Source organism: Capra hircus, chromosome 4 (genome assembly GCF_001704415.2).
Source record: "Capra hircus breed San Clemente chromosome 4, ASM170441v1, whole genome shotgun sequence".
Classification (NCBI taxonomy): domain Eukaryota; kingdom Metazoa; phylum Chordata; class Mammalia; order Artiodactyla; family Bovidae; genus Capra; species Capra hircus.
Window position 1 is genome coordinate 28053919 of NC_030811.1, and position 25222 is coordinate 28079140.

Below are 25222 nucleotides of genomic sequence, written 5' to 3' on the forward strand. Positions count from 1 at the left end.
ATAACTATTAAAATCAAGAAGCATTTGATATAATTCTGAATCTAAGCTGAGTATTTGGATATTGGTATCATTCATATCTCAACTTTCCTACAGTAGTATTGGAATGATTTAAGCAGAGAAAGTTGAGGGAAAAATGAAAACAAAAGGCCACAGGAAAATAAAGAAAAGCCTTGAGGAAGACCCAAACATCAGAAGCATGCTATCAGAAACATTTTCTAGAGGCACCCTATCTTTGGCATGGGCTTCCCTGGTAGCTCAGATGGTAATGAATCTGCCTGCAATGTGGGAGACCTGGGTTCGATTCCTGGGTTGGGCAGATCCCCTGGAGGAGCGCATGGCAACCCACTCCGGTATTCTTGCCTGGAAAATCCCCATGGACAGAAGAGCCTGGTGGGCTACAGTCCACGGGTTTGCAAGAGTCGGAAACGACTGAGCGACTAAGCACAGCACATTTTTGGCACAGACTTTCCAATAACCAAACAAACAGGGAAAACTACTGGATTGGATACAAGTTTTTTAATGTATATATTTAGCAGATTAAAGCCAACTTGTAGCTCAGAAGAAACAGCTGTCCCAGGTTATGAGACATCTAAACACTCCCTATTTTATTTCATAAAGGACACTGCAATATAGTAAACAAATAACTCACAAATTTATTGAACTCCTATGAACTGCTGAACACTGAGACTACAGCAGGGAATAAAACAGACGATAATCTCTATCTTCAGGGAGCTCACTATCTAGTGAAGTTAGGTCTTAATGGTATTAGGCTATCCTCACATTTCTCCCAATTACTGCCCAGGAATTTACTCAAGACAGTCTAGTTTAGTAGAAACAAATCCATGAGCAAACTCAGTATATTTAACTCATTATGTTAAAAATGGAATTGAAACATTTGGGATAAAAACATAAATCCTCTGTTCTAGCCAATGTTATCCAAAAAAACTATTAAAATCAGGAAACTTCCAATATAATTTTAAAATCTAAGTTGAGTATTTGGATATTGGTATTATTCATACCTCAACTTTCCTACAGTAGTATTTGGAATGCCCTGGATAGCAGGGCACCCCAGGTACCCTGCCAGGCTGGTCTAATTCGAGGTAAGGACTCTGGTAAATCAAATACCATCTTACAACAACAGGGAGAGAGAAAGGCCAAGGTTAACTCCCTACGAGAACACTTTCAGAATATCTAATTTTAAGCAGCATAAATTTTGAAAATATACCTCAGTGGTAACCAAAAAAAAAATCCCTCCACTCTAATGGGCCATTAGATAAGCATGAATAGAAACCATCTGCCAAAAAGATGTGCATTTTGACAGCAGTGATGTTGTCTTTACCAGAGGTAGACAGAAGGAGCAATTACTGGAGAGGACTCCTTGTCTGTGGCAGCAAAAACCTTAAATTTGTCTAGGGGAACACACACTTTCCGGCTCTCCACAGGAGGAAAGCATGTACTGAGCTCCTAAGAACTGGTGACAAATTGGTAATAATCATTACTGCAAATTAGACAGATAGAAGAATGAGCAAAATGTTTCCCAGTTTTCCCCATTCTGAAAACATTATCTAATTTCTCAAGAACCTGCTTCTAAAAATAACCCAACGCCTGTGAAGGTGTTAAGATAATGACATCAAAATCCTATATTCAGTTCCTCTTGGCAAAAGTGAAGCCCCTGATTGCTGTGTGAACATCAACAACATTGACAGGTATAGGAGCGGCAACAGCACCTAAAAATACTTATTTCTAAAAGCGACAACAGGAAGCGGGGGGCAGGGCGGGGGGAGAGAGGCAGGCCGGCAGTGTGGTGTTTGGAAGGAGCACAGGAGAAGCTCCTGTGTGGTAGGAGACCTTCTGGAAAGCACATTAGCTACCATATCCTTCCTGTCAGAGACAGGCTATAGCTTAGAGAAAGGTGTTTCTCCCAATGGGCTCCATTGTACTCGCAATAAGACAATCCCTGTTTTAATGAGAAACCTATTCTTTTCTTCCCTTCCACAATGCCCCTTTTTAAAACAAAAGCAAAATACCAGTTTGGTAACAAACACCATTTAAGACTGTTAAATAGAGAAGGAGACAATTAGCATGTGGGTATATTTTACGCAGAGTAAGAATTGCTACTGGGGACTGACTGATTGTTTTAATATTTACTGTGGAAGCATGGCCCAGCGGGCTTCCTCCTGCCCCCATCAGATACCTCCTTGGAAGGCTGCTCGTCAACCAAGCTCCCAGGAGACTCTGGAACGTAACCAGGGTACAGCCGGTGGAACACAAGATGAAGACCCTGTCATCTACTGATTACATACGTCTATTCAAAGAAAATGTCCAATTAACCTCTCTTCTTTTTCTGGACTACAATTAAACTTCCTAAACTAATACACAGAGAATCTTTCTAATTTTGCATAGTACCTAAGGGCCTGATTGGCACTCAATAAATGGCATTATTAATAGTAATAATGAATGCTACATAGTGCCAAGGACACAGAGCCCAATAAATCTTAAATAATGACAATAATGAAAATATATGATTAACTAATGAGCAATTGTGAAGTATGCTGCAAACAAAGTGCTACACAGGCATATAACAACCACAAGCCACTGTGTTAAGAGTGACACGAAGCAAATCGGGGTGAAAGGGAGGAGAGACGTGAATGAGAAGAGAGCTCCCAGCCGTGGCCAAGTTGCTACCAGCCAGAACACTCACATTCCTCCAATGGTGACGGTGGCACAGGTACGCTCTGAAAAGGCGGGCACCGTATCTGTGGCTGGGCTGGCTGGTCTAATGTAGTCCACAGTCACATTGACCTGAAAATAAGAAATCAAGGTAATTAAGGTTAAGGATTTGCAACACAGCTCACTAGCAGCCCCGTGTGCACAGCTCACTCATGGTATGACTTTGTGGGTCTAAGATTTTTAAAAAACAACTGCAAGCTGAACCACATACTGGGAGAAAACACCTCCAAAAGCCATCTTGGATAAAGGACTATAGCATCCAAAATATAGGAAGAACTCTTAAACCTCCACGGTAAGAAAGTCAAAATCCCAATGTTGTAATGGGTAAAAGACTTGGATATCTTATCAAAGAAGACATACAGATGATAAGCATATGAAAATATGCCCCACATGTGTAACTGGGGAAATGCAAACTAAGACAACTATTAACACGTCGATTAGAATAGCCAAAATTCAAAACACTGACAACAAATGGAGGTGAGGGTATGGAACAAATGGAATTCTCATTCACCATTACTGGGAATACAAAACAGTGCAGCCACTCTGAGCAATGGTTTTGTACAGAACAAACTTTTACCATATGTTCTACCAGTTAAAAACTTAGGTCCACACAAAAACTTGCACTTGGATGTTTCTGGCAGCTTTAAACATAAATGCCCAAACTTGAAAGCAACCAATATGTTCTTCAGTAAGTGAGTAAAGAAACTGTGGTTCATGAACACAACTGAATACTATTCAGCACTTAAAAAGAATGAGCTGTCAAGCCATGAAGAGACATGGAGCAATCTGAAATACACACTGCTAAGAGAAAAATGCCCATCGAACAGCTATCTATTGTATGATTCCAACTGTGACGTTCTGGAAAATGCAAAAATGTGGGAGACAGTAAAAAGATCAGTGATTGCCAGGGGTTAGGATGAGACAGGATGAACAGATGAGGGGGCAGGATTTTGACAGCAGTGAAGCTATTCTGGATCATACTGTAATGATGGATACATGTCATTACACATTTGTCAAAATCTGTACAATGCAGAACACCAAGAGTGAACCCGAGTAAATGATGGACTATGGATGATGGTGAGTTCAGGCAGGCTCACCAGTTATAACCAATATACCACTCTGGAGGGGGACTACTGATAACATAGGAGGAAGTACATGGCCGGGGCCAGTGGGGGTGGGTGGGGGTGGGTGGGCGCATGGAAATTCTCTTTATTTCTGCTCAACTCTACTTTGAGTCTAAAAGATGCTATAGAACCTAAAAGAGGACTGATGTCAAGAGAGAAGGACAAATGGCTGAACCTTTAAGGTGCTACATAAACTTCAGTTGACAGAGGAGAAATCTGCAATATTCTTGGAGGATTCCTAGACATTTTGGTAAAGTAGCTCTCTAACCTTTCCAGACTGCTTTGTAAATCCGTTTAAAAATACGAAATGCCTCAACAGAATAGCTACATGTAGTTTCAGTCTGCCATAGTTCTCAAGGCCCAAGTTAAGAACTATCAAGAAGAATCCAAACAACACAGCTGGCTACACTGAATACCAATAGGGGTGGACTTGGGAAATTTGGGAGGTGAGGCGGGAGGAGGATGGACTGGAGCAGAAGAACCTTTAATACTGGGCTAATCCTAGTATATACAAAACATAGGGACACAAACACGTCGAGCAGTGCTTTTTCTTTATGAAACCTTTCAAGATGACCATGTTTGTGTGTCAAAACAAAGTGGAGTGCTGTGTCCATCAGGAAACATACAGAGCCTGCATTACAGCCTTAAGGCATATACTTGACTTTGGTCATGGCCAAGCTTATATACCTGTACTGAGAAGTCAAGCACCCTGAGGCCATCCTCACAGTCTGAAAGTCCAGAATCACCTTTTCTAAAAACCACTTTGGTTCTCACTGAGCTACTTGAAGACAGTGCGATGTATGAGCATCAACCACACTGCTGGTGAGCACCACCAAAATCCCTTCAAACTGCCTTCTCCTCAAAAATCCATTTTAAAAATGAATATGGAAATTTTCAGAAGAACAGCTGCCTCCAAATTCTGACTGTCAGATCACTCACTCTACCTAATCACGTTTTAAAAGCAACAAGAAGCCCTATCAGTGAGAAAGCCAATTAAGGGCTGAAGGCAAGGCAAATCTTTCTCATGAGAAGTACTGTCATAATACAATAACTCAGAAGAAATCATAAAGAGGACTCCTTAGGTCAGATGTCCACACTAACATTACTGCTCAGCCTTATCACTTTGTCCAAGCTAAGGAGATGGATAAATGTGAGGAATGTGAACAGACAGGGAGTCGGGGTGGGGGCAAGGCTGAAAAACTACCATCGCCAACAAAGAGGTTTTCGGAGTTGCTCCACATGCAGCTGATCAGAGTTGTTAGAGTCCAGAGGGCAAGGAATGGGCGGTCTACACACACAGAAGCACAGCTGACTCCAATCTCTGGGAGGGAGAGAGTCCTCTGCATGCTATTTATTCTGACCAACCCCTCTGGCAACTCTCCTCTGGCAAGGGCAGATAATTAACCTCTGGGAGAAGGAAAAGGCTGGGATACCTGTTGAAGTTATGGCAAAAATCACACAGGAAATAAGCACTGAACAGGAGCTAAACCTCAAGAGCACCCACTCAGGAGTACATGAAATAACTCAGGGCCCAGTAGGGCACCAACAGTGGGTATGGTCCAATTTGGGGCATTCAGGGGGCAAGTCAAAAAGTATGTAGAGATGTTCACCTATTTTTGTGTTTTCACCCAATCCATCTAGTAACAAGCTCAAGTCCTCAGTTTCACTACCGGGGGAAAAAATAATTCATCCTGCTTAAAAATAAACTCAGTGAATCTCAAGGTTACCTTGCATCTGCCAATGACAGGCCTCCTCCTCAGGAGATGGCAGTGGGCAGCGGCTCATCAGCGCAAGCACATGGCACACAGTAACATCAGCTCTCTCCCAGAAATCATGCTAATTCACCAGGAAGGCTACGTGAGTAGCGGTGGTGATGGCTGTGGTGAGGGGTGTATTGGCAGTGAACAGCTCCACATCTCATCTTCCAGGCCAAAGGCATGCTATCCCCAAACTGTCTTCAAAGGAAATCAATGGAAAGACCCCACTCTCCCAAATCTTTCATCTTCAATCACCAAAAGAACTAGTAACTACATTCTACATTCACTTGCCAATTAATTTTTTCTTCTATCTAGAGAAAGAACTGAAAGGCAGAGATTAAAGAGCTCATTGGGGGAGGTAACATTATTAAAGAAAATCTCAAATACAAATGAGGCCCTGAGAATAGCCCACAGCCAAGACGCACACCTGCAGACAGCTATGACAAACCAAGAATTAAAGTCAACGTGTAATTAGCATTTATGTCCCTCTCCTGGGGAGTCTGAGCTCTGCTCTCCTGCCTTGGAGTTTCTCATCTCCAGATACTCATCCCTGACTTGTCAATCACTTGATAAAGAGCAGCTTCAATTAAACAATGGCAGATCTTAGCAAAGTCTTCATCTGAATAATAACAACCTGAATTTTGTGCTTGGGATGCACATGGGATGGCATGAGTTGAAAAGAAGTATTGGGTTAATGCAAACATTTCCCTCATTTTTCCAGCAAAGATGCTCCTGGAACGTTGGGTATATGCAAGGATTTACATGTACGGACACAAGGGGAGGGCCTGGCCCTCTATACAGCAAGGACCACAAGGAGTCCACAGCTCCCCGCTGATGCCACCTGTCATTCTCTTATGAATGAGTCATACATCACCTCTCCGGGCCTCACTTTTCTCAGGCAATTCACTTGGTAAATGAGAGCACTAGACGAGAACTTTAGAATCCTAGAAGACAATTCAGCCATCACTGTGTGCTATATAGCATCACAGGGTTTATATAGTAGGAGTATATATAGTGAATAATTTTTTGATGAATCGATACATGTAATCAGGAACCCTTCCAGACATAAAATTCTGAAGGACACTAAATGAGACGGTTCGGACCACATGGTCAAGCTGTTGACCATTCTGTTCTATATACTAAAGCATGAAGGAGGGAAGAAATATTTTGAAATTGAGATAAAGCTTTAAATTAAGAAAAGTGTAAGAAAATTAAATTAAGAAAAGAAGCTCTCAGAGAAAAAGAAAGGGTAGCAGGCAATCTGATTCCTCCATGGTCCATTGTGGAATTCTCCTTGAAAACAATTTCAAAGACCCTTCAGAGAACTAAGATAAGAACTTAAAACCAAATTTGTATCCCAATCTCACATAAAGTCTGGAAACAGCTTAGTATTAACAGAAGACACTCAGGTCACACCTAAGGAATTCAATCTATGGATACTCTTCATGAAACTAATCATTCACTAGATGATGAGCAGGTATCTTCATACTTCAATACTGTCAAACCACCAAAGAACTCCGCAGACTTTATGATGCTGATGATAATCGAAGATCTGTGCATAAGAGATACCTAACATTTCCAGGCCAAAGCCTGAATCTGGGCTGTTACATGAGGCTATTACTATATAATCCCATCCACTATTCCACATGGCCAATCATAAACCCACAAAGAGATGTTAAAAAAAAAAATACCCTGCCTCACGAAAAAGGCTCTCATGGGACCTGTCATCCTCATGATGGAAACAGAAAACACATCATCTGGGCAAGTCTGGTTAAGGCAACAGGCAGACAAAAGTAAGTAGAATAAAATATTTCAACAGCTTGGTAAGAGTACAGGCTCTGGGAGCCACTTGGCTGCAGGTTTGAAAGTGAAAGTCCTTCAGTCATGTCTGACTCTTTGGGACGGTCCATGGAATTCTCCAGGCCAAAATACTGGAGTGGCTAGCCCTTCCCTTCTCCAGGGGATCTTCCCAACCCAGGGATTGAACCCAGGTTTCCCTCATTGCAGGCGGATTTTTTACCAGCTAAGCCACAAGGGATGACTAAGAATACTGGAGTGGGTAGTCTAGAACCTTCTCTAGGGGTTCTTCCCAACCCAGGAATTGAACTGGGGTCTCCTGTATTGCAGGCAGATTCTTTACCAACTGAGCTATCAGGAGGGTTCCAGGTTTGGTTCCCAGCAATTCTACCTCTGAACTCTGTGAACTTGGAGAAGTAACCTCACTTCTGGCTTCAGTTGAACATGGATAACCCTACCTATCTCACCATTATAAGAGAAATGCATTAATATACATGAAACATTTAGAGCAGGGCCTGACTCATAATAAGCTCTATGTGTCAGTTATTTTTAGACAAACATACTGATTTTCTTGGAGGAGAGCCTGGTACAGGGTAGGTGATAAGTGTCTGTGAGATAAATACATAAATACATGCACACATACATATATGCATAAATAAGGCACATGTTGACTTTAAGTCATTAGGCAGAAACACTCAATTAAATACACTTTTCTCCTTAAGGAGCCACAGCAAACAAGAGTATGTACCTCATCCATATTCATCCCAACTTACAGATAAATAGGACTTATTTTAAAGAATGATACACTATTTAGTACTTATTTAGACCCTCTCCAGGTTAATCAGCAGGTACTAGTTGTGGAGATTATATTTACCAAAGATAACTGAAGCAGAGTGTGGGGAATCAACTCAACTAATAGGCTAACTAGAGGTGTTTGGGGAGGATGCTCCTTGCCTTACAAAATCAGGAAGATAACAGAGAGCAACCAAGTTGGCATCTGCTCTGGGCATAACAGGACATTAATTTAGGCATTCTTGATCTTTTCTCCCTGCTAACAAGCAGCGTACATAATTATTTTAAAAGTATCAGAGATTATCTTCTTAAAATCTGAAATACATTTTAGTCACTCATTCATCTAGATATAGGATGAGCATCTAACAAAACTGTCAAGGGTCTCTTGGTTCTGCCTCTGGGCATGTTGATTCCCAGCTCAGCTATCTACTAGGACACAAGCTAAACTCTCATAAGGAGATGTCAAATGTATCCTTGTTGTTCAGGAGGCAACAACAACAAGAGTCACAGATGAGAGCAACGTGTGTATACTGACACCTTCTGTGTTGTGCTTAGTCAATCAGTCGTCTTCGACTCTTTGCAACCCTGTGGACTATAGACCGACAGGCTCGTCTGTCCATGGGGATTCTCCAGGATAGAATATTGGAGTGGGTTTCCATACCCTCCTCCAGGGCGTCTTCCCAACCTGGGGATCAGACCCAGGTCTCCCACATTGCAGGCAGATTCTTTACCATCTGAGCCACCAGGGAAGCCCAAGAATACTGGACTGGGTAGTCTATCCCTTCCCTAGAGGATCTTCCTGACCCAGGAATCAAACTAGGGTCTCCTGCATTGCAAGTGAATTCTTTACCAGCTGAGCTACCAGTGACATTAAAGAAACAGAAAGTTAGTTTTTAAAAGTATTTCTGATCTAACTCAAAACACCCAAAACATTATCATATCAACATATAACCAGTATTTAAGGTATTAGGTTTCTTTTCTTTCACTGACAAAGACTTCGAAATCCAGTGTGTGTTGTGCAAGAAAAACACATCTCAGTCTGGACCAGCAATACTTCAAGTGTGCAGCCACTTACAGCTGCAGTCGCAATACTGGACTGTACATGCCCAGAATGTTCATTATGGGACCAGAGTCTTAGCCTCAGTCCTCTATACATGATCCTACCTTTCGTGGTTCTATCCTTCTCTAGTTTCTCCCAGGAACTTTTGTTATTTTATATTTATGAATCCTTGTAAATACTCAAACCAAATATGAAAAAACATGGTATAAAAAATAAAATGTTTATCATTCATTTTTCTGACTAAAAAAAAATCTATTATTTAATTAGACTAGAAAGACAAGGTATTTACATAATTTTCGGTTCTAAAAAACATTTCAGGGGTGAGAATAAATGTGTACGCAAAGGAGGAAAATTTCTCCGATTTATAACTGTCATCGTGGAATATAGTCTGTTCAATGTTTGAGGAAGATACTTTTGAGTGACTTCTCTACCAAATCAGTGGCTGAACTTTATCCTTCATTTGCTGATCCAAGTCTAGAATTCTTCACCTTGATGTTTCCAATGTATTCTAATGGATGGTAACTAGAAACTCACGGTAAAGAAACACCTGCTTTTGTAGTTATGACTAATGCCTTTGTTGAGTATGGTGTTATTAGAAAGTGAGCAACTGGTAGATGTGAACCATTTATGTTTATAAGCACAGACAAAAGCGGAAATCTCTATGTCCCATTAGGCCATCATTTAGCTCTGGCATGTCTTAAATTCAAAGAAGTTTCACAGATACACTGACAAAAAAGTACACATTTATGCTGCAAAGAAAAGGAGACATAAGCAATGATCCTCTCCCACCTCTCCAACCAGCCTAGACGTATTTGGTAACACCCCCTTCAAAATCATTGTAATTAGGTGCTGAGGCTGGCTGTTTATTCACATGTATTTATGTTGCTTTCTCCGATCTACAATCACCCTTCCCAACTCCCCCACAGAGTCAGAACTATTTCGAGCACATTTCATTTTCATCAATGGAACATGAACCTCCATGCTTCCCAACCTCTATGATGAGCACAGAGTCAAGGAGCTCTCTTATTTGATGTTTCTGACAAAACGAAACCACTGCTTCCCACCCTCTTGTCAGATGCATTCATCTGTTTTGAGAGGAGAGGTAGAACCCAGCTTCCGATGGGGCCTGTGGAGATGCTAAGAGTCTCTACCTGATATTAGGCATTCATTTAAGCGGACATCACTATTTCCCAATGAACACTCAGTTTGGTAACTATTTAATTAGAAGCATACCCAGGCATGAGATTCACAAGTAAATGTGAAAATGTTTTATGTAAGAGGTCATCAGAGCAATGGGCAATGATTTCTAGAAATAGTGATGACACCCTGACAAAAACAGAACATTAACATGGTCAGAAATGAGGCACTGTTTATGTATAAGGTAGGCAACAAGCACATATGAAATCATCAAGGGGATGAAGTTCTGACTGTTGAAAATATTCCAAGTAACTCTGAGGAGGATCAGAGACGAACAGAAACCCCTCTTTGCAAGTAATCTCACAGTTACAAGTATTTTCATCAATGCTCTTGATTCCCAAGTCCTCATAAACCAACAAACGCATCTGAAAAGCACAACCTGTGTTTGCGTCAGTGTTCTAACCATTATCTTACGCATCATGGTTGAACTCATCCCGATACCTAATTGTCATACCTCACTATCCACACCCAAGAAGGCCAGCGGCCCCCAAAACACTACTGGAAACGTCACACGGGTCTCCTTCCTGTCTCTTCTTTCTTCTCCTCAGAGCCACCATCTCCACTGCCTTCCTCTGGAGGATGAAGGGTGAGTGTGGGTCTTTTTTCTCCTCTATACAAGTGTCAGTCACAGTCATCTGTGTCCAAAATTTCCAAGGTCAGCAGCAGTCAGGGGAAATTAAATCACTCCGTCCAGAACTCTCCCTGGAGGAGTTCCAGCCACACAAGCAGCACAAATATACAGAGATACTCATGCCTTTGTGTAGAATACACACAATGTCACCCAGTTGTGAAAACAACAGCTAAAATGAAACTAAGATGAGAAGCACAGGGATATGAAGAAAGGGTATTTGCTTAATGGCATCTCAGTCATAGGACTGGAAGAAAAGAAGAATGCTTTTAAGACAGGGATAAAAACGAAAAGGTTAAATTACATTTTCTCCACAAATCTGTGCCAGTCTACAAAGGAAAAGGCCACTCACCAAAAAGCCAAACTGAGAAACTGAAGCAATCAAAGTGGGAGCTCAAGTATGCCCAAGAGGTCTGATCAATTCCTAATGCTTTGGGGGCTGGATATTGCGAAATCAGTACAGAAAAGCCACCCTGTGTCCACCACAGTTCAGGGCATACCTATTTCTCCAGCATGCCCAAAGGGTGGCATTTAGAAGTCATTCAGACCAAGGAAACAAATATGTACTCAGGTAAGTTAATGGAAGGTGAAAAAACGGTAACTTGGACAAAGAGAAATGTATGGTGACCTCAGAGGAGAAATATAAAGAAAAAATATAATTCTTAAGGAATACCTGCCAATGGCACAAAGAAAAACAGCCCAAAGATACAGCTCTTCTGTTACATAAATTATTCTCGGTTGTGTTGCTAAGAAAAGATTCCAAGATAGTCAGGTGTTACCATCATAAGCCTTTCTTCCTTTAGACTGCCTTCCTCTTCCAGCGCTGCACACAGAAGATAGAGGCCTACTAAATGAAACGAAGTTCCCCGATCAAAGGCACAGCATGCATAGAGCAGCAACACCTGAGGTCGGTGTCTGAAACTACACACAGACACTGAGCGAAGACCATCCTGATTGCATCTGTGTTCTCCTTCAAATCCAGGTCCTTTAAAAAAAACCACCACCCAGTATTCGTATATTCACACAGCCAAGTCTCCAGCCCACAAATATATGTTAGGAAATTAGGTGATTAGCACTGGATTTTAAACCTAGGTCAAAGGGACCAATTACAGCCTAGATTCCTGAAGTAAGCTACCTCTCAGCAGCTGCACAAAGAAGCCCTCTCCCAGACTCACAATCCTTCAATTTCCATTACTCATATAGAGACACAAAGCAAAGATATTTCTCGAGTTCTCAAAAAAAAAAAAAAAATTAAAAATAGAATTACCATAAGATCTAGCAATTCTGGGTATATTCAATCCAAGGTCTCAGAAATGTTTGTAGCCTATATTCAAAGCAGCACTACTCACAATAATCAAAAGGCAGAAGCAATCCAAATATCCACAGATGAAGAAACAAAATGTGGTCAATGGAATATTTTTCAGCCTTAAAAAGGAAGGAAATTCTAACATATGCTACGATTTGAATGAGTCTTGAGAATGTCATGCTAAATTATATAATCCAGTCACACACACAAAAAAAGAAATAATGCATGATTCCACTTAAATAAGGTACTTAAGAGTAGTCAGACTTCAAGAAAAAAGTACATCATGGTTCCTGGGGCTGGGGGCAGGCGGGAACAGGGAGTCATTGTTTAATGGGTATAGTTTCAGTTTTGCAAGATGGAGACTGATTGCAGGAGAAAGAGAATATCCTAACACTACTGAATTATATACTTTAAAAAGGTTAAATGATAAATTTGATGTAATGTGCATCTAACAATTAAATATGTGTGTGTGTGTGTGTGTATTTTTAAACTTGGGGTATTCTACCCACATAAGCCAGACAGAGCCCAGCTACTCCAGAATCTCTAAGAATTCAAGAGCATACTTCTATCACTTTCCCAGGAAAATAGATGGTTACCCACAGGCAGCAGTCATTAGAAGTCATGTTTCCAAACCCATTAACAACAGAGTAGAAGCCTTGGTCATGGAGGACAAATCATTCCATCTTTGCAGGATATGAAATAGCTATTTTTCTGCCTCCTAAAGACAGCCAACTGAAGCCGCATGCCTAGGTACCACAAGTCTAACTAGATGGACCTGTGTCACCAGTTCTCAGAGGCAGCTACAGAATGGGATGGACTAGTAGTCTATAGCTCACTCTCTTCCTACAAAACTGTCACACATCTATGGAGGTCCGTGTACACTTCTGGGAAACTTCTGTGTTCCACCATAATCCCCCAGCTCTACCTAGTTCTCCAGTTGAATTTAATCCCTGTTGTCCATGCTCTTATCTAATCAACATTCAGTTTTCATATGCTTCTCTAAGTGGCAATTTTACTGTTGGCAGAAACCTAAATGGGCACATCTTCTGAGGTCAAACTGGCAATTGTACTAATATTTAATATGCAGTGTCTTTTGACGTGGCAATTTCACTTCAAGGAATATAGTTCTATAGAAACAAAGATGTATGTATAAGCATTCTGTCCTTTGGATTCATGGTGGTTTAACACAAATGCATAATTACAAGTTGTGATTGAACTCTCACACTAGCCCAAGTTCCAAGTTGGCAGTAAGCATGGCCATTTTTTGCCTATTACAAGCATGTCTTGATAAATATGCTGTAGCTGTTGACAACAAGGGAAATCTGTATCTTCTGCTATGGCAACGTTTTCAAATTTTAAAAAGCAAAGACACAATGGTAGCTATAATCTCATTTGGGGGAATTCAGGGACATACTTAGAAACAATCTGGGGGAACTTACATAGCACTGTTAGAAGGGCTTACCTTCAAAGGTATTATGTTCAACTTTCCACATCATAGATTTCTAAGATTTTAAATTACATTTGAAGGAGAAAAAGGTAAGTTAAAAATATAAACCAGTGGTAGATGGAATAAAATAGACAACAGAAACATGTACTTTAATTAAAAAAAAAACAACTGGCCTCCTCTAACCAGATTTCAGTGTTGACCATTTATTTCCGACTAATTCCCAGGATGATTCCAGGGTCACCATGCAGGCCAACCAATAAGGCTGGTGCAGGACCGCAGAACACTGCTAGAAGGACACTTCCGGGTGCCCAGGGGTGCGCTGTTTCCATGGCAGGTGGGCATCACTATCTGCAAATGAACTGCCAATCTCACTGTGTGCTGATAATGATGCTGCCGCCGCCACCTGCCTGCCATATGTTCCCTACTTGTCACGTAACAAGGAACTGCATTTTGGCACGCTGATCACTGACAAGACTGATACTGCTGTCCCATGTTTGTTATAACTATCTGCAGCACTTCCTATAGCTGAGGTAGCTACACGATGCTTCATAGGATGCAGGACGTAAAATGCCACTTTGCCAACTGACCACTAACTAGGCACCAACATTTTACAGCAGCCTTCCCCTGCTGCACTTCCTCTACTCCTCCGTCCAAGGGCTCCTCATTGAAGGGCTGTGTTACATCCTCATTTCATGTCCTGCAACCCTATTTCCCATTAGTAGAGAAGACAGACAGACTTCCTACTCTGAAAAACCAAATTCATTCTCTCTCCCTTCATCATCATGGTACAGTCAATAAAGGCTGATGATAACCCAGGGGCTTTCCATTTTTAGCTCTAACATAATGTATGTGTGCATGGTCACTCACTTCAGTCATGTCGAACCCTTTACTACCCAATGGACTAAAGCCCGCCAGGCTCCTCTGTCCACAGGGCTCTCCAGACAAGAATACTGGAGTGGGTTGCTGTGCCCTCCTGCAGGGGATCTGCCCAACTGAGAGGCCAAACCCACGTCTCCTGCACGCAGGTGGGTTCTTTACTGCTGAGCCATCAGGGAAGCCCCTAACAGAACACATAGATCAGCAAAGGGTTTAACAACTAGTGGTGACGAAACACTGTCTCACAGCAGCAGATAATCTGAAGGTGATGAAGTATGACAGAACATGTTGGGTGCACCACTAAACTGCCTCCACAGTCACCGCTCCTATTAGAACCTCGGTCTGTATGAACCAGCAAATATCAGTTTAAGGCCTGTTACCACATCTAGTCAACAAATTGGGAACTAGTTTCCAAAAGAGAAGGAAAGTAAAATTTCAAAATCTGATATTATCTTGAGCAAAAGACAGAGAACATACAAATGTGAAATCAATCAAGCATGTGAACCAAATGTCCTGCTTTCCCATTAATAATGAGAACATAAAGGTAATTATCTGAGGCAATTCTATGAATTAGCAAATCCCTAGACAAGTAGATGCTTCTCTTAATGAGGGGACTCTTCACACATTTCAGCAGCCACCCCCATCCCTACTCTCACCCACCACTTAACTCACTGGATAAAACGCCAACCAGCAATAACATCAAGAAGGAAACACCAACTACTCCTTGTCCTTCATTCAGCAGCCATTCCGCCAACAGTCAACAGTATACCAATTTAATAAATTTCATTATATCCACAATGCTGTGCAACTGCCACCATTATAATTCCAGAACACTTTCATCATCCCGAAGAAAAACCCTTTACTCACTGAGCACTCACTCCCCAACCCCTGGCAACCACCCATCTACTTACTGCCTCTTCCCATTTGCTTGTTTTGAGCATGTCCCTTAAATGGAAACATACGATAAGTGGTCTTTCATGTCTCACATCTTTCACATGGTATTATGCTTTCAGGTTCACCCAGGTTGCTCCATATGTCAGTACTTTATTTCCTTCTATGGCAGAATGTATATAGTGTGTTCATATACCATATTGTGTTTATCCATAAAAATATACTTTTGAGACTGCAGCCATAACAGCAAGTGCACTGAGAACCACTTTAATAAAATCTCATTATAATGATCAAAATAATCTTATTTTTTATAAGCAGAAAATATAACTGAGAATCAGCTGAGAGAAGAAAGGCTCTATCTGATGCCATATGCAGAAAAGCTACTATCATTAACACAAATAACTAAACCATTGGAGTCAAATCACATAAAGGAAATATTTGAATTTCCCAACCTGTCCGGTTCAGAGAACTTCAACCAAATCCATTAAAAAAAAAAAAAAGCACCCCTCTCTCATTAAGAGGAAAAAGAAATCTTTCAGGGCCTAAGTCTTGGGGAGACAGTCCAAACAAACAACCAGCCAGCCATTTCCGAGGAAAGGAATCTTCTTCCCAACAGATCATGTGCTCAGGACAAACAGCACAGGCACTCAGGCACTGTTTAAAATGGCAAAAATGATACAGATACAATCTATGGAAATATTCTTTCAAGGTATGAAATCCCTGTAAAGCTTTAAGCCTCCCACTGGCTGCATTTGCTTTCCAGTTTCCTTGCACACACTCACTCACAATGAACCAGACTGTAACACGGTTTCAAGGATCCTCATATCTTCATGACTTAGCCTGTTTGAATACATCCTTGATTTTCACAGCAATGTATCACTCTCTGACGGGTCACGTGAGCTCGTTTCTATGTGATGGTCTACATACCAGCTGACCCAATTCCTCTCCAGCCTGCACCAATTTCACAGTGGAAAATGAACGACGAATTATTCTACAGCACAGAAGGACAGGAATAAACAGAAAGCCCCAATGATCCCTCCTCCATAACTTAGCATAGAAAGATTTTTTTATTCTTCTGCTACTAAAGAAAAGTACCCATGTCTTTTAGCACATAAGATAAACTCAAAATAAGAAAACTGGTTTAGTCATTACATAACTGTCTGAGCTATAAATTTACTAATCCGATCATCAAAAGCCCAGCCTAAGAATATAGTGAAGATATTTAACAATATTCTGCCCCTGTAGCATCACCACAGAAGTTCAGACAAGCCTGTGGGAAAGAATTTTAAGCTAAAACTTCTAGCAGGTCTAGAGGGTAACAGGAAAATGCCCGGTGAGCATATGCAGAATCCTGAGAAGCACTTGGATCACACAACAGTACCGACCTTCAAACACTAGAAAATCAGCAACTGAGGAATCCATCTATAGCCGAGAGTTTATTGCAGTCAGTAGCCAAGATCTTTAAGCAAACTACCCCAAAAAGAGACTTCTTGAACAATCTCAAAAGAATGGTCTGAAGCCCAATCATTTCATTTCATTCAAAACATTTCAGAACATCTAGTAGGTGTAAGAAATACAAATCAAACTTATTGCATTACAAAAAGGGCAGACAAAACTGTAATATATACATGATAAATTTCATATATATATATGTATATGAATGAAATCAAACAGAATAGTAATGCATATATTTTAAAAATTTCAGATTCCTTACGTGAAAAAGAAAGGATGGACCAATAATATAATGAATATATTGTCTATTTTCTCTGTAAAAGATATACCAAGATGCATAGGCATGTTTAAATCAAATGAAGTGACCCACTTATACATAGATCCTGTGTAACAAATGGTTGTAATGGACACAAGGCTATAAACTGAAACATTTAATAAAATGAGCATTCTATTAGTGACATCTGATAAAAATTCTTTTGAGTAACTATCACAATAAGCATAATATAGTAATCAATAAAATATCCAATGGTATGAGGCTCAAAAGTCTAGGGAAAAAATCCCATAGTTAATAGGAAATGACAGGCACGTTAGAGATACTCTAATCTGGAGCAAATGGGGGGAAAGAGAAGAATTATTGGGTTGGCCAGTAAATTCACTTGGATTTTTCCATAAACTGTAACAAAAAAACCCAAACTTTTTGGGCAACCCAATAACTGGCATTGATCTAATAAGCAACACCCAAGCCTAAAAAAAGAATGAATATAACCAATTTTTAATAATTCTAGAATATATCAGTAATCTATCTGTGAGAGGTTTTTTTTAAAATACACATTCTCGGTTCTCTTGAACACTGTGAGACTGTATTTTAACTGCTTAGAGGTGGCTGGGCTGTGGAACAGGGCGAGTCACATTAATAACATTTACAACATGACAGTTATTCAGGAAGATTATATAATCTGTCCAAAAATTATGCAAGAGGGGTCTCTTCTGCAATACAAAACAGCTAACTCATACAATGTGGAACAGGCTAGCTTATTATAAAGACTGAAAATGGAAGATATATCTCAGTAGTAAGTTACTTTTAATGATTAGGTTAAAATTTTTATTCCATTGAGATTATTTTTTTTATTCCAACTCTTAGTTAGCTGAGCTTTTAAGGCATAAAGTAAAATGAGTGACTTTATTTTAAATCAAATGAAAGTAATCACAGTTATTACCTAGGGCAAGCATACATCACTATGTAAGAAAAAGCAGATTCAGAGGAGTTATATGAATTATCCAAACTTAAACAGCAACTCAATAGAAGTTATAACCACTAAATCCTACAAATAAAAGTTGAAATTACAAGACTAGTAATCCACAATAAAAAGTCATTTCAGTAAATTAGGTCTGTTATATGCCTGGAGAGATTTACAGTCTAAGAGCTCAAAGTCTTGCAAGTGTGAGAAGCTACCCTTAAATACATGATACAGTGCAGGTGGCTGAAGGAGTAATCCATGAGAAGGCTGAGAAAGACTTCCAACTTTGTTTACTGTTTCTGGTTTTCTCCAAAACTATCCAGCTTACTGCTACATATTCTACTGATTTATAAGCAAGAATATAAAAAACAAAATTAAAAAAAAAACCTATTCTACTGCTTAGTTGCTCTAAAATATGGGAATAATAGAAGGTTAAAATTAAGCATTAAGAACTAGACTAAATGAAATAAAGTTTGGAGAAAAAATAAACGTTCAAATTCAATAATTAAAATCTCAAAAAACAGATGTCTGACTTTAAATGAGAAAAATCTAAGGGACTTAAAAGGGGGAAGCTGTTATACTTCTTAAATGGCCAAATCCTATGTAAATAAAGCACTCAACATCAATGAATAGACTTATTATATACAAATTATAATTATATATAAATAGAAGCTTTTTTGCCCTTAACTTTAGATCCACCCTCCCTGGAGAAGGAAATGGCAACCCACTCCAGTACTCTTGCCTGGAGAATCCCATGGAGGGAGAAGCCTGGTAAGCTACACTCCATGGGGTTACAAAGAGTCGGACACGGAGTGACTTCACATTCACATTAGAACCACCCACATGGAGAAGCCTGATTTTGTATGCTAGTGAATCTAGCTGATTATACAGTATGGCACGTTTATCAAAACATAAAATAAAGCCACAGCACCATAGTTCAAAAAAGTTACAATGAACACAAATTGGTGAATTATCACACAATCATGAAATAAGATTACACAACCACTGCAATTATCACTTCAAGAAATTTCATTTAAGTTTGTGAGGAAATGTTCAGGTTATGCTGTCAATTGACATACATATTTATTTATGTCTGTGTACGTATGAATCAAAGAAAATCTCAAAACGCTAACAGTGCTTTGAATTACTTTTAATTTTCTTTTATACTTTCCAAACTTAATATAACAAACATACATTGTTTTTCTAATCAAACAAAAATCACAGAAGGAAAACAAAAGATCATCTTAGTTACGGTGTGGTCTAAAGTGACAACAGTCACGCTCACCAAAAGCATAACCTGTGTGTTACTGATAATAGGAGAGACTTGACTTCCCAGGTCCAGTTCTCCAGAAGGCTTCGAATCAAGTGACAAAATTTTATTCAGTGCTTGCATGTTCCTACTTCCCTATTTTCAAAAATAACTTACAAGTCTACAGTAATTGTGTACAACCTTACAAAAACCAGAGAAAATATTTGGTAAATACTTAACCTGTGAAGAAAGTTAATGGGGTCCCTCTCAAAGAAGAAGGGTCAAGGATGAGATCTGAAAAGCTTTGCCAAGTGAAGAACTAAAGAAATAAGATGAACAGTAGCAAGATGAGCAGAATTACTAGAAACGAAGACACTCCACTGCTCTAAAAGGTAAAATACCAATGGGAATGCAGATGGAGGTTTGTATCTGTGGGAACTGCACACGAATCCAACCTTTTCCTAGCTGTGGGAATGCTACTACGTGACGACGAGACTAGCACAAATAAAATGAATATAGAACAGAATTTACATTCTACGCTATATAGCCAATGTAAATCCTATCCCTGAATTGGTTAGTCCTTAGAAGAACTGGCCTGTTTGGGGGCGGGGGACAAAAGACCGACAAATGACAATACTGCTGAGGATGTACCTGGCCTAATTCATTTTGATCAATTTTGGTTAATATACACTTTATTGTAAAAAGGACATCATTTAGAATCCGTGGAAACCTTAAGGGTAACATTACGGAGAAATAACAATATGACACGAACTCATAACCAGTTTACTTACAGCTTTTAATAAAGCCAAATTTTTACCTCATTTTGTTCTATTTAGTACTAGGATAACTTATTAATTGCTCTGAGAAACGAAGAATCATTCTATAATACAAAGAATAACAAATCACCTGAAGAATCAGTGAAGTTGAACTGGGACTTTGGCCACCTCATGAGAAGAGTTGACTCATTAGAAAAGACTCTGATGCTGGGAGGGATTGGGGGCAGGAGGAGAAGGGGACGACAGAGGATGAGATGGCTGGATGGCACCATGGACTCGATGGACGTGAGTCTGAGTGAACTCTGAGAGATGGTGATGGACAGGGAGGCCTGGCGTGCTGCGATTCATGGGGTCGCAAAGAGTCGGACACGACTGAGCAACTGAACTGAACTGAACCTATGGGGTTAGGAACGAACCTATTTCATAGTATTATCGCAAATGTAATCCATCTCCGAATTCAACCTTTTAAAAGTAAATCACAGTGGCAATAATAGTTTGAAATGTTAGATTAACTGAGCATTCATTTGGGAGTTGAAAAGCAGGACATCAAACATTTATTTCTAACTGATGATAGGTAAGTTCAGGAGACAGAGAGTTCAAGTTTGAGACTCTCAGAGAGACTGGGGGCTTAAAAAAATGCTGGCTGGGGCATACTTTGTCCTTTATTTAGCTTACTTTGGGTCATAGAAAATTAAGTTCTCATCAGATCTCCTGCCAGTTCCCATGGAAACTCTATCAAGCTATAAAAAATATACAAGGAATCTCAGAAAAGAAGAAAACTGGATGTTAAGAGTTCTCTCCAGGCCCTTCCCTCCCCAGGCCCACTCCCACTTCCTCTCTGAGTCAGGCAGATACAAGTCAGGGCCGCTGAGCACTTGGGGATCAAAAAGGTTTTCTTAAAAAGAAGGGCAAGCAATTGAGCGTCATCTTCTTAAGATTGGTTTTCAAGCCAACAGAGGCTGAAGAAAATAAAATGAATGGCCATCTTCCTTTTCTCTCATTCAACCTTATCAGGACACAGAATAGAACAAGTTCACATTTTATTTGTCATATTATATACTGCTCCCTGTTCTTCATTTTCCCAAGCCCTGACTCAGTAGTTTGCTGTTATCGATTGAGCTCTTACAGTGTGCCGAGCACTGCAGTAAGTACTTTCCATCTATTACCTCATTTAATGCTCATGACAGGCCTGGATTAGGTAATGCTACCCCAGAGATTCAAACCCACGTCTTTTTGCTTCCAAAAGTCCATATGCTAAACCACGACAAATAGCCAAAAATAGGATATTGACTAAAATACTCAATTGCCGTTAAATAATAAAAGTACCTCATGTAAGAGTCTATTTAAATGATACAGAGAAACCATCATATTGAAGGTTACAAAACACTAAGTACCATATAAGTATTAGCTAAGCTGAAAATTATGCAAATACCCAAATGCATAAAAAGAAGATTGGAATAATACATACTTAAGTATTAACAGATGCTACCCTGGGTGGTAGTTTCTTTTTGCTTTAACTTTTCTTTCAGAAATATTTTTTTTAGAGTGAATAAGTGTTGCTTTTGTCACTGATATAACACGCAGTATGTGTTATTTATAGCAAAACAGCAAAAACAAAATACACTGTCATACAGAATGGACATTCTCCCCAATATTAGCTGAATTCATACTTACACTTTCAAGCAGAAAAATTATGGTCATAGAGAAAACTAGGCTGAATAACAACAAAAACTCTTTAGTACTTTTAAGTACATAAAAATGAAATACAAATGCAAAGATGTCATTTTGGGCAATATATATGAAATTTTAACTATTTATGATACTAGTATTTGAAGAATATATACCCATAAACACATCTGTCTATATTGGCCAAAAATATCTCTGGAAAAGATTTACAAGGAAATGATAATACTAGTTATTTCTGAGGAGGTAAACTGAATTGCTGAAGGACCAGGGTAGAAGGGAGCTCTTTGATTAACACACCGTTTGTCAGCATTTTGAGTTTTAAATGTATTACCTACTCAATTAACACAAAAAGTAAGACTAGCGTACCCCCCCCACACACACACAAGAAAAACTTAAAACAATGTTATTGACTTTCCAACAAATGCCTAACAGATATGTTAACTAATTTAAGGGTCTGCCTATTTTATACAATAATTTGTCAAAAATATCCTGTGTTTCCATATTGGCTTTCCTGCTAAATGACTTCAAAATATCTGTTTCAGCAAATGAAACAACAAAGAGGATTTAGTTTCTTGATTTGACTTTGAAAATCTTCAGGAGAAAATAAAAAAAGATGCATGGCTTTATCCATATACGTCCTTTCTAAAAATGAAACCTCCATCTATTTTTTAAAAAAAGTAAAGAACATGTTATATAAAACAACCAAAAAACGTTTCAAATTATGGCTTCCTGGCTGTTTAAAAATTAAATTTAAAAAGTATCTTTGCCTTGCCATAGATACATATCAATGCAAAGAGGAATCTCTGCAAGAAAAGGAAGAAAGAAGAACCCCAAAATCAACCTGGACACACAGGGTGGAGGACAGGGACAATGGCTTGGAGTCAGGGGAAAAACAAACGCAATTATCAATTGCAGGAAGGAGGACCATGCAAAGAAGACACATGTTCCCAGATTTGGAAGCAGGTCCCAGTGTCAACCAAATAGTTTCTCTTTTCTTAATGAATACAACCCCCAAGCACCTACAAGATCTTGCGCTCGGGGCAGTATTGAGCTGACCTATCACCGGAGCACCTAGCAAGCACACATATACCCTGGCCCAATCCTGGCTAGAAGGGGTGATCAACAGTTTCTTCCTCATGCATGCTTTCCCTTTTCCAAAAACAGAGCAAGTGATGGTTCAAGCAGGCAATTTAAAATGTACACAGCATCGCCTAGCCTTTCAAATTCTATGCTCATCCGAGACAGCCCAAGCCCAAGGAGAAGCTGGACCTGCCAAGCAAACCGAGTGGACCTGTTCAGACAGAAGCTGATGCGTTGTCAGCTTTGGTCATGGACCAAGTTCCATGCTGCTGGGAGGAAGAACAGAAACAAGAAAAGATGACATTTAGCAAATCACTTTTCCCCTCTTAAGGCCAGAAAGGTCCCAGGGATCCAGTGCAATGGCCAGGTCAGACAGCTTGGCAGATGGGCGTGTGAACTGGAACGGGAGAGCTACCACAAGCTTGGAATTCTGAAGCTGTTCGGGTTGTGGGTCTGAGCACCTCTGAGGAGGGGGATGGAAAATGGAAGGCAGAAGAGTTGGGAAGAAGAAGGAAACCACCAGAAGGTTAGAGACAGAAGGAAAGGAAGAGGGAGTAGGTGTGTGAAAAGGAGAAAATATGAGAGGCTATCAATATCACATTCACTCTCAGAACGGCAAGAGAGACACAACAAATCTATCCAGACTTAGTGATCATAGGACCATTTTCCCTTCAGAAACTCGGATTAGCGACCACCGAACCAGCAGCACTGAGGAACAGCAGCACGACTTGTCCTGTCTTTCCTCTTCCAAGACCCTCCCCTGCTGCGGAGTTCAAACCATACACAGTTCTTCTTCCCCATGGCTGGCAACGCCACTGGCAATGGAAGAAACTAGTAGAAAATGTAAAAAAGGCTCTGGGCCGCCTCAAGGCGTCGGTCATTCTGACACCTTTGGTTTCCAAAGCCATGTTGGCCAAATGTAGCAAGCTGACAAATGCTAGAGGAAAACAATCAGCTGAAGACACAGGCTCCAGAAAAGGAGCAAAAAGGCGCTTTCCCCAGTGGGAAAACTGTGACCCCAACCATAGCAGTGTAAACTTTAAATTTCAGATGAAAAGACAGAAAAAGCACTCTGACCGTAACAGTAATGTGAGTATAGCGGGAAAAGAATGAATTCAATCTCCGAGCTTTCTATTACGGAAGCAGGAGTCTGGTAGGTTAAGGATAATTAAAGTCACGCCACAGAGAGGTGTAGAGATTTATCTTCACACATTTAAACGCACCTCTCAAATCTTGTGTTTTGGCTACTGCAGGTATTCACATTATATTGTTATTTGAAGTAAAATATGTCTTTGGTGTCAAAAAATTAAACTCTAAGGACTATAAAAAGATCAACTAGATCAATCAATTCAGCAAAAACAGGGCAAAAAAAATGTTCATTCCCCTTTTGCTGACAAGGAAATTAAGGAAATAAAAGGAACCATAATCCAAGGTCATGGGGTTAAGTGAACAAGGATTAGGTGTACTTCATGTCCCTGGGCACCAGGCAATGGTGTTCCCCCACCTCTGGCCCAGGCAAGGGAAATTAGCCTGCCCTTTCCCCTACCGGGAAAACTACACAGTGATCAGTATTTGAGTTGGCTGTATTTACAGGAAAACCCAAATGAACTTTTTGGCCAACCCAGGAGATGCCCATTACGTCAGAGAGTCTCATCAGAGATACCAGGATGACCAATGACCCTTTCTGGGTTCTTAAATAAGATCTTACAAAGGCAGATTCCTTTGTATTTTTCAGATCAAGAAAACAAGGCAGACTGAAAGAAAGAAATTCACCAAGTATAAGAATTTGAACACACACAATCTTCAGCTGTGTATCTTTCGGCCTCTGAGGTCACAAAAATACCCCGCCTGTTCATTATGATGTAGGCTGATAATTGTGGATGCAGCCGCAGGGCTGCACTTGAGGTGCTAGTTTCTAGTTCCATCCCGAGGAGCTTACTAGGGTCCACCCTTTGTGCCCTACCCCAAAAGTTACTCCTAAGGCAGCAGGCTGCTTCCATCGCTTCCCTATACCTGTACACCGGAGGAGTCACAGCTGTTCAAACAACCATGCCCATTTTACAAACGGAGAAACAGAGGCGGTGAGAATGCGCAGACCATATGGTTGGTTAGGGATGCATCTCTCAGCTCTTAAGA

The 25222-nt window shown here is 40.1% G+C and overlaps 1 protein-coding gene across 1 annotated transcript in view; it reads right to left on the minus strand.

Moving 5' to 3' along the window:
• SND1 (staphylococcal nuclease and tudor domain containing 1) overlaps positions 1–25222 on the minus strand; it is a 420683-nt gene that overhangs the window by 232562 nt on the left and 162899 nt on the right. Inside the window, exon 12 of the mRNA XM_005679432.3 lies at positions 2702–2802. Coding sequence (XP_005679489.3) covers positions 2702–2802 — 101 coding nt within the window. The remainder of the gene's footprint in view (positions 1–2701; positions 2803–25222) is intronic.